Below are 10,532 nucleotides of genomic sequence, written 5' to 3'. Positions count from 1 at the left end.
ACAGCATATAGGTTATTTTTTAGACGATTGTTCTTTAACACAAAAGCATGATTTTCATTTTTTCATCAGAATTTTTTTGAATTGCTTTTTCTGTTGTAACACCGATAGTAAAATGAATACTGTTTGATTATGCCTCGTTTCTTTTTTAATCCTAGTCCCAGTCCCAATCCCAATCTCATTTATGGCAATTTTTTATGTGAATCCGTTTTATCGCTGATATCTTTTTTTTTACTTTCAGTCTGATTTCCAATCTTGTAATCTTATAGTACTACTTATATCTACATTCCTACCACAATCACAAATTGAATAATTTTATTATAGCTTTCCCTTCGAAATGCCTTGCGCAGCCGATTTCTCGTGTGTTTTGAAATTAAAATATTATATTATAATTTTTTTTACTTTTTTAGCTCAAACAATAAAAAGTACAAAGGAAAATGGGTGCTGAAAAACATAAGATATGGGTGTATGGAATGGTAACCGATTTGAAATTCCATAAAGCTAAAGTAACAGCAGAGGTGATACATTTTATCTCGTTTTGATGATAATTTATTTTTTTGGTGATGTAAACTTACTTTCATTGATACTTGATTTCCGATCGATACTTGATTTCCGAAGAAATATTTTGTTGTGAATCTCAAATGACAACGTCAACTAGCAGATTTAATTTTTACTAGAAATAGATTTATAATTTATTAGGTTGGTCCTTTAAAACTTACAATTTTGTGATTTTTTTTGTTTATTGTCTTTTTGTCTTTTTTCGTAGTGTTTCATCCTCATCATAGCCTTATATTGAATATGATATGTCCTCGACAATGGAGGCACTCGTTTCGTAGACAATGCTCACCGATGCAGTTTTGTTTCATCAAACTTACTTTAAAATTTGTAATGTTTTGCAGGGCTCATATCAGAAGAAACCCAATGAAGTAGACCCACCTATTGTCAAATCCATGCTCGAACATGAATGGCTTGAATTTATTGATGACTACAAGAAGGTATAATTTAGGGAAGGCTTTAATACTAGAGAACTTGTATATTTAAATTGTTTCTTTGTTTACCATTTTGAAGGTTTCAAATAACACGCATCTTATATGCTAAGCTTCAGAATATAATCGCGGAAAACCATTCGAAGGTATCTAGAGTCAAACTTTCCGAAAAAATCCGTATCCATCATATTGCCCGATTACTTTTTTCTAAAACTTTATCAATCAATTCAAAACTGCACAGCGCCGATCGCAGGAATCTACATTATTTAATTTGTCCAAAAAGGTTTTTTAAACCTTGAAATCTTAATACAATAGAATATTTCACTATTTGATTAATTCTAGAGCTCAGGAGGATCGTTAATGTCATACACCGAAACCACTTTGGTAACAGTGAATGGAAACGAGTTTGTTGGGAGAGCCGACGACTTTATCATATTTTGCTCACAACATTATGAATTCAAAGACCTTAGGTACGTTTTACTGAAAGAATTGTTAATATAAGCAGTTAATATTGAATGAAGCCTTTTGACAGAAAGAAGGGGGAATATTTTGATGACCTAGATCTCCTATGTACTTGAATGAAAGATTTATTTTCTTTAAAAACAGGCCAGAACCATTATTTGAAGCAATGGCACGTATGGAGTACGAGGAACTATTACAATCAAGAAAGGTACTTAATCCTATATATATATTAACGTGTCTTATTGAAACAATGGTCCCATGAATTAACCTTTGTCCATTCTCCAGAGGAGAACAATGCCCACGACCAAGTATGATTCAATTGTCAATAAAACTGATTTTTGCACCTGGAACTTTCTAAAAATCGCTAGAATAGCCGAAAAAACGGTTTTTCTTGAATCTTCCGAGCTGTAGTTGACAATTTTTCATAAAATTTCGCACACTGATGCAAAATGGCAATACCTTAAATGTAACAGAGCTCAATTTTCGAGAATTTACTTCTGATTTTTTTTACAGCATGATCTTGTTCATTTTGATATTCGAGTTGGTGAAGAAGAGATCGGTAAAATGTTGATTGAGGTAAGTAATAATTATAAACAAACTGACGTCCTACTGATTCTTGACAGTACTTTCATAATAGCGACATACGCATTAGACGATGTTATCGTCCGTTACAGTGATAATAAAGGCGGGAAAATATGGCGCTATGGCGGCGTATACGGAAAAAAATCAGCGGGAAAGTTTCGAAGAAACGACAGGCAAACTTTAACGACTGTAAACTTATTTCGGTAAAAAAAACCGTCTGCAAATTTTCTTCGGCTTTGGGCTTATTTCTTAGAAAGTGATTTGTTTTAAGACTATAGCATAGTCTATATATATACGCATTATCCTTTTGTCTCGTACATACTTATTGGGTCATATTGGGTCAACTCGAAATCCTTAAAAGCTGAGCTATCTTTACTAAAGCCATTAGATTGGAGGATACCAGTGAAACTTTGGTGTATGGTCGAACATACAAAAAAATTAAATTTAGTTGGAATTCAATATGGCGAATAGCGGAAAAAATAAATTTTGGAATTGGCCTATTTCGGGTAAATCCGCAAAATCCATATCTACTTAGTTTTTCGCATCATTACAACGACTTCACAAAATCTGAGTAAGTGCAACTTCTCTTGACGCATTGAGATCATGTATGGAGCTATATAGAGTGTACATGGTTAATAATCTCCTCCCTAAGTAATCCATCGGTTATGGAACATCTAAAAGAAGCGTTTTGCAGTGATTGTGTAAATCATAAAGTTAATTAAAGTCTGTCTCAATATAATTTGCAGCGGAGACAAAAAAGACTATAACTTTTGATAGAGAATTCGAATTAGATAGCTGTTTTTCGCTTGTTGAAAAGACAAACAGGAGTGGAATATTATCATAAAGAAAAAACTTAAAAAATATCGGAAAATGAAGATTTAAAAGGAAGAAGAAGAAAATTAACTTCTTCAATAATAGTCCTATTATTATAATTTTTACATGAGTGATTCTTTGATCTTCATCAATGTAAAAGAATTGTTCAAAGAAATTTGTTCCATCGAAAGATAACTGTCCAAAATTTATCACTTATTGACTTTAAAAATCATTAAAAAACAACAAAAAAGAGTCCTTTTTCAAGTTAACCAGGGCAAAGTTTTGAGCTGTATTATTTGACTGAATGTAAATTTCATGAATTTTTTTTCGCATTTAGTTCTAAGATTAAAGAATTTCTGATATAAAAATGAAGATCATAGCATTGTTCTACGAGAAGCTGAGTTTCTTCTTCTTCATTTTTCATCTTCGTTTTTCGATCTTTTAATTTATTTCCTTTTTTGATAACATTCCACTCCGTATTATCTTTTCAACAAGCACAAAACCGCCATCTTATTCGAAAAAGTTATAGTCATTTTAGTCTCTTTTCACAGCAGTTGTATAACTACCATTCTCTCCGAAGCAGTGGTTGATATTAATTATATGACGAAATATATGTATGGTCATTCTTGCTATCCATTGCGTGATATTATATTTATATTAATTTTCATTAATAGAAATGTAACGCTAGTAGCAAACGCTTAGTTTTTATGTCTTTCCGTACCATAAAATATTTCGTCATCTATATTATAATACGCTTAAATCATGAAGCTATTTCGCTAGCGGTTTCTAAGCACATGGCAATACTTTTTTGCGCTTTTTTTCTGGATAGCTCTTTCAATTCGTCAATTTTCAGCCTTGAAATGAAAACCGTAAAAACATTTTTTTTTCCTTTTTCTAATCTTCTTTTTTGAGCATTCATTAAGAGCATTTTGAAACTGAACACCCATTATCTTTTTCTTTTTCATTTTTAAATATCTAATTTTCAAAGCTATTCAAAATCTTTTTAAAGTCACCCTCGAATGTCTACGCCCGATGGCTAGCCACGATGGGTAAACTACTCCTAGCTTAAGAATAATTTTACAAGATGCTCTTGATTGTGGCAGATTTTAGCAATGCAAGATCTTCTTTCCTTACCACTAGATTGAAAAAATGGCATTCTCGATTCGATTTGTTTAAATCTTCTACCATTTTTAACCTTTCTCGAAAAGTCAGCTTGGTAAAACTAACAAAACATTGCTTTAGATAATTTTTATCTTGAAACATATTATAATTATCTTATGTAATTTTTTCCTTGGAAAATCCAAGAAATTGTATTGGTCGATTTTCCTTGGAAAATACAAAAAATATGTTTATCTTATTTCCCTTAGAAAATACAAGACATTTTCTCTATATATTTTTCCTTGGAAAATACAGGAAAATCCTTTAATCATAATGTGTCATTCAATATGCAATAAAACTATTGTTACTTTTGAAAAAAGCAAGAGATCATTTATGTATTTCTCTTAAAAATAAGTGAAACGAAGCGAAACGAAGCAAGCTTCATTATCATTGTAAAGAGTCGTCTCGACATCGACACCGGGAATGCTACCTAGTGTCTATATATTCTACACTCAAAGTAATGACATTCTATTACTTTCTCCATGGAAACCTGATTCCACCCATGTTCTGTAATGATCAATAATTGAAATCAATAATACTATCGTGATCTTATAAATCGTATTATATACTGATTTTGCAGATTGTAAGAGAGGTTTTAAAGCTGCTTCACGAAAATTGTTTTTAATGCAGTGGTTTAGATGATTGAAATTTGTATGAATGAATATGAACAACACATAGCTGTTTAAGAAATAGATCAATAGATGTAATTTTTCTATTACTGCAATTCATTGTGAAATCTTAATGGCTTCCGAATTTAATTACTAACAGCCCTCATTATAGAAATTTCAACATCGCATTTTTAGCGTGGTCAATAAAGCAACTTGCAGCTTGTAAAAGAGAGCACTTATATTGTTGTTTATTGACACAAACACGCATATAAAACTAACAAATGAGAAATGAAAGAAACTTGGACTGCCAGCGACTTCATAGAGTCGTTGACACCTGGAAATAGATTTTCAATCAAAGTAGTATTTCTAGCAACTTTGAGTATGTTTCCTTCGGGAATTACATATTTCATAAATTTTCAAGTAGCCTCTTCATTACAATGCCAATGGGAACTAACTTCATCCGAATTGACTTTGATCACTGTTGTCTTTCTTGTTGGCGAGGGTGTCGGCTCTTGGTATTGGGGCCGAATGGCCGATATTTATGGCCGGAAAATGATTCTGATTATGGCTACAGTTTTTACTATATACTTCACATTGATGTCAGCAGCTAGCCCATCGTTTTTCTTTTATCTTATATTACGTTTCTTTATTGGGACACTGTTTAATGTTCTGATGGTAATATGTATTGTATATAATACTGAATATACTACGAGTGCCGATCACGGACTAAGCATATTATGGTTGAATGTTTTCTATTTGTTTGGAAATTTATATGGTATAGCTGTCTCTTATGGAACATTAAACAGATATGATTGGAGAACTTATATGGTTGTCGTTATGTTACCTTGTGTTATTTTGGTGCCACCAATGTTATGGTTGCCAGAGTCCATCCGCTTCTTACAAGTTCAAAAAAAGACCAAAGATATTCTAAATATTTTAGATGATATTTCGAGAACTAACAAACAGCCTTGGCCCGAAAACGCCCAATTGAGAGCCACGTCCACAACTTCGACGACCTATCACAGTCAAGGCTACGTTAAAGTTGTTACCAGTCATTGGAAAAAACTGCTTGGATTATGTTTACTCGGAGTCCCTATGTTTATAAGCTACTATGGGTTACCATTTTTGATAAATTTTAAACTTCAACATAAAAATACATGTAAAGTTCTTGAAAGTGACGCTTTAATACCATCGTGTCTCCCACTTACCGATACTGAAATTATGGGCTCTTTATATGTCAATCTCGGACTATTGCCTGGTACGTTTATTGGTTATTTTTTAGCCGAGAAAATCGGGCGTAAACCTTTAATGGCTTTCAATGCTGTGGTTTTGGCAATGACTTATTGCAGCCAGTTACTGTGCTTGCCCAGTGGGGTGACATACTTTTTATTGTTCTTCTCTTCGGGTATTGCATTGAGTGCATGTTGTTTTATATTTCTATACGCAGCTGAATTATTCCCAACAAACACACGTGCTACGGGGACTGGAATAGCGGCTACCGTATGGAAAATTGCATCATTAATAGCCCCTATACTGTTTCAACAATTGATTTACACGCATTATACTTTTGTGTTGGTTTTGATGGCAGTTTCAAGTATGTTTGGATTGCTTGGTTTGCTATTGCTTCCAGAAACTCTTCATAAAAAGTTGAAATAGACCTACCCTATTGGTTAAAATTTTGTTGATAAAATTATTGGTTAGCAAATCATATGAAAAATATCGACAACAAATGAAACTTTCCTCAATTTTTACAAACGATCTTTTTTACAACCAAGATATCTAACAATGGATAAGTCGAATTTACTGTTGTAAACATTTTATTATATAATTTGGAAATGTAAAAGCTCGTCAAGAAAACTATGTACATCTTGTTTTCTCGAATATCCCAGGATACGACTTCTGAATTCGTGCTCATGTGTAGAAAGTAATTGTTTAATCACCTAATTCTCACCAAAGACACGCATATACCTTATCGGCCGGCGTTAAAAGGGCCGGCGTTAAAAGGGCCAAGATTTTGCAATTTTAACCTTAAAGCGGCGTTAATTGTTTGTCATTATTTCTCAATTTAAAGGGTTTCAAAGATAAAAATTATGCATTGTTTTACTTTTATTTAAAAACTTCAGTGAAATCAGTGATTTTCGATGGAATTTTCAACAGTTTACTACTGAAAAATGACATTTTAATGTAAATTCTAGTCATTATTTACTAATTTGAAGCATAAGTAGCCATTTTTACAAATTTTGGCGTGGTTAACGGCCCTAATTGGCGTAAGCCCAAAATTAGGCTGTGGCGTAATAAGGGCCGGGGTAAAAGGGGCCGGCGTTAAATTAGGGCCGGCGTGAAAAGGGCCGATAAGGTACACAGAAATCGTTAAATTATACCTCTAACTTAACCCAGTTAACGTTTATTAATTGGCCTATGAATTTTTCTATAGTTGTATTTACTGGATTTACTTTAAAGTCATCGTTTAAAACTGAACGCTTTTCTTTTCAAGATTTGTTTCCACTCAATTTTTTTAGCCAGAATTGAGGCTGACTTTCTTGTAATATTGGAAAACGAGAAATTCAAGTCACAGTTTAACTAATGCAAGTTCTAGATGTCTTAGTTTATTTTGGGTTTAATTTTCGTCAAGTTCTGGAAAATTATGCTCCAAATTATGCTTCAGTTTTTTCTGGTCTTCAATTTCTCCTTCTTCATGGAACTTATAGCTATTTGTTGGGTCAATATGCGCGCTTTTTTCAAATTTCTTTTTCTTCCGTATTCAATATGTTTTTCCTTTCTTCTTGGTCAGCTGTACAACGACATGGTGCCAACGACGTGTGCCAACTTCAAACAATTGTGTATTGGTGATCGCAAATCCGTCATCAAGAATGATCCTACACCATGGCATTTGAAATATGAGAATTCGGTCTTCCATAGGGTGGTCAAGAATGGCTGGATACAAGGTGGAGGTACGGTCGGTGTTTCACCTTAGTGCTTGTTAGTAGGGGGGAATTTGTTCAATTTTTTTAGGTCGCTCGACTGTTTTAGTCGAAGTACTTGTTATACATTTTTGGAAAGCTAAGGGATAGGGGAATCAAAATAACATAAGTGCCAATATTTTTCGGACACTTTGGTGTGTTTTTCGGACAAATTTGACGGCCTCAGGTAAAAATCATAGGGTCAAAATTTAATGAAAATTTTAGCTTTAGAAAAGAGAGACCTGTTGTATATTTTTGGAAAGCTTTCAAAAAGTTAAGATTAGAGATATATTGTGAGTATAGGTGATTTCTGTACCTAACTCAAGATATTAACCCTTAAAAATAGTGTTTTCAGCCAGAAACAGCTAATTTGTCCACTTTTTGCACTTTTTGAAGCTCAAGATCTCGAGTTAGGTAGAGAAATCATATACATCATATACACTCGTCTGAAAAAAAATTGGCACCCAAGTTATTTTGATTCCCCTACCCTTTACTTTTCCAAAAATGTAAAACACGTACTTTGACTAAAACAGTCGAGTGATTTCCCCCTACTATGTCGTGGAACGTTGCCTTAAAAGCGTTGACTTTCTACATCATATTTTACGTGGATAAGCCCACTAGCCCTAGAATATTTGGACTTTCGACATTCTTTAGATTGTTTTCACAAGATCCACGGATATTCAGCTCGGCTATCTATTAACTGAACGGAACATTAGAAGGAGCGGGTTTTTTAACCCATTGAGTTTAAAGCCCGAAAGGCTAGAGAAGAATCTTTAACCTTTCTCAATCAAGAAAAAGTGAAACCACAAAATTTGTAACGCTTTTGGGATGACCGTTTGAATCTAGCGCTTCCTTTATTTTCATGCGGCATATTTTTCGAAATCTGGCGATGGACTTCACTTTCAATCTGGTGTTTGTGTGAAAACCACGCGTGTCACGCGTTTAAGATGGAAAATAAGTGACTTCATTTCCCATCCGAGAGATTGGGCTCTTCCAGAAAATGTCCGTACATAGAGGGTGGAGGATATATTGTCCGGGGGGGTAAATTTGCTCTGTCCGGGGTGATTTGGGTTGTCCGGGGGGTCAACTGATGCTTGCTTGGGGGTAAAACCCGTTGTCCGGGAGGGGGCCAAAAGTTACTTTGTCACTGAAAATTGTTATATCCTCCACCCTACATATTCAATTTTTTTCTGGAAAAAACCATTTTAGAAGAATTTTAAAGGATAAATCTTCTTCTATCATAGATATCATTCATGGCAGCGGTGATAATGGTTGGTCAATCTATGGAGAAACATTTGAAGGTAAACTTAACTTTATTTTCTTCTTATAACTGGACGTTTTTATAATAGGTGGAGTCAACATTTCAAGTGAATGGTCCTCAGTAATCTAGGACTTTTATGCAGGTCTTTTGATTGTGTTCACGGGGTCCAAGGCCAGCCGGTTCGGCCATGTATTTACTGAACGAAACACTGAAAGGAATGGGGATTCGAACCCCTGGTTTCAGGCATTGGCGCCTTTCCGCTTTTTTTCTTTGCTTCTTAAACCACGAATAATGGTATAACTCACAGTCAAGTGCCTTTCTTTTCCCGAAGACTATGAAATGAAACATTTCAACATTCAACTGTTGCGTTATCGCAGCACGTAAATGCTTTATTCAAGATATATTCAGTGTCATGGTAACAAGTAGCAGCCCGTTCGTTCGTTCATTATTCTATTTTTCAAGTCTGAATGAAATTTAATTTTTTGTTTGCAGATGAAAATTACTCAGTATTACATTCGAAGCGTGGCATCGTCGGCATGGCGAATAAAGGGCGGCACAGCAATTCTTCACAATTCTACATCACTTTTCAACCCGCCCCTTGGATGGATTGCCAATATGTTGCTTTTGGGTAAGCGACCCCTGTCTCCGTTTTGTTCGGTCGATTTTATTCCAGAATTCTCGTCACAAACAACGTTTCTTACCTAGCACAATTACTTATAAATTGCTTGCTATAGCACAATTGGCCTTTCAAAAAAATCATATACCTCTGTGTTGAGGAGGTAATTCCCAAGAGGGAAAGTTTTGATATGGTGGTGGAATTTCATAGTGACATACAACACATTTAACAGCACATCAAAAATCTCTCTACCAAACAACTATATTATTTTCTACCATGTATTTCTACTTTTTCACCAAATAGGCAAGTGATTGAAGGTTTGGATACGTTAGCGAAAATGGAAGCACTCGACACTTACAATGAACGACCACTCAATATTTGCAAAATCAGCAATTGTGGTGTGGTTGATATTAAGAAATGGGTCGATTCCATGTGAAGATTCATTTGGATCCTGCATGATACAAAGAATTTCAAAGCTGTATTTATGAAGAACTTGGTTGATTACATACAAAAACGTAAATTTCAATGTCATGCACAAAGTATATAGTATCTTTGAACATTTTTCGTAGACAATTTGCTTCAGTTTTGGCTTCACTGTAGTAGTTTAGAAGCTTAAATTGATCTCACAATTTTAGATGACCTTTTATAACTCCAGTTAAACTAACTCTGTTCACTGTTCAGAGATGCTGCTTTTTGAGTTGTTTTTAATAGTAAATATTTCTTCTCAACCGAAAATGTTTAAGTCAAAATTACGCAACCAGTTGTAAATAGCGTGTAAAGATATTATTGTGAAAATTTTTAAATTGTACAGTTTGCATAATGCTTTTGAATGGGGTAATATAAATAAAAAATATTTTTGATGTCAGCTAAAATTTAACGATTTCAAATCTGTGCCTACTTTTAACTTGGATGCACAACACAAAGGCGTGGTTAAGAGACCGTGTACTCATTTTCTTTATTCATTCTTTCATTATTTGGATCCGGAGGGTACTGTGAATCCGGGGGGGGGGTATACTACCTTGCCGACTGACGGGGGTGCTCCGCTGAGGTTCGAAAAATGGACCTTACGTGGGACTCGTTTTTGAATTT

General features: G+C 34.3%; 2 protein-coding genes across 2 annotated transcripts; both read left to right on the top strand.

The window, feature by feature from the left end:
* Positions 1 to 401: 401 nt before the first annotated feature.
* LOC136816966 (peptidyl-prolyl cis-trans isomerase-like) lies at positions 402 to 9,959 on the top strand. Its single transcript, XM_067073310.1, has 9 exons — positions 402 to 515; positions 897 to 992; positions 1,326 to 1,453; positions 1,590 to 1,653; positions 1,959 to 2,021; positions 7,398 to 7,557; positions 8,811 to 8,867; positions 9,320 to 9,455; positions 9,747 to 9,959. Exons 1-9 carry the CDS (start codon positions 435 to 437, stop codon positions 9,877 to 9,879), a joined length of 918 nt encoding a protein of 305 aa, XP_066929411.1. The 5' UTR covers positions 402 to 434; the 3' UTR covers positions 9,880 to 9,959.
* Positions 4,817 to 6,324, top strand: LOC136816956 (putative transporter svop-1). The gene has a single exon (XM_067073301.1). The coding sequence runs from the start codon at positions 4,895 to 4,897 to the stop codon at positions 6,260 to 6,262; it is 1,368 nt and encodes a 455-aa protein (XP_066929402.1). The 5' UTR covers positions 4,817 to 4,894; the 3' UTR covers positions 6,263 to 6,324.
* Positions 9,960 to 10,532: the final 573 nt, after the last annotated feature.

This window comes from Clytia hemisphaerica, unplaced genomic scaffold (assembly GCF_902728285.1).
Source record: "Clytia hemisphaerica strain Z4C2 unplaced genomic scaffold, Clytia hemisphaerica genome assembly, whole genome shotgun sequence".
Lineage (NCBI taxonomy): Eukaryota > Metazoa > Cnidaria > Hydrozoa > Leptothecata > Clytiidae > Clytia > Clytia hemisphaerica.
The sequence above is the reverse complement of the archived record's forward strand: the minus strand, read 5'-3'. Positions and strand labels throughout refer to the sequence as shown.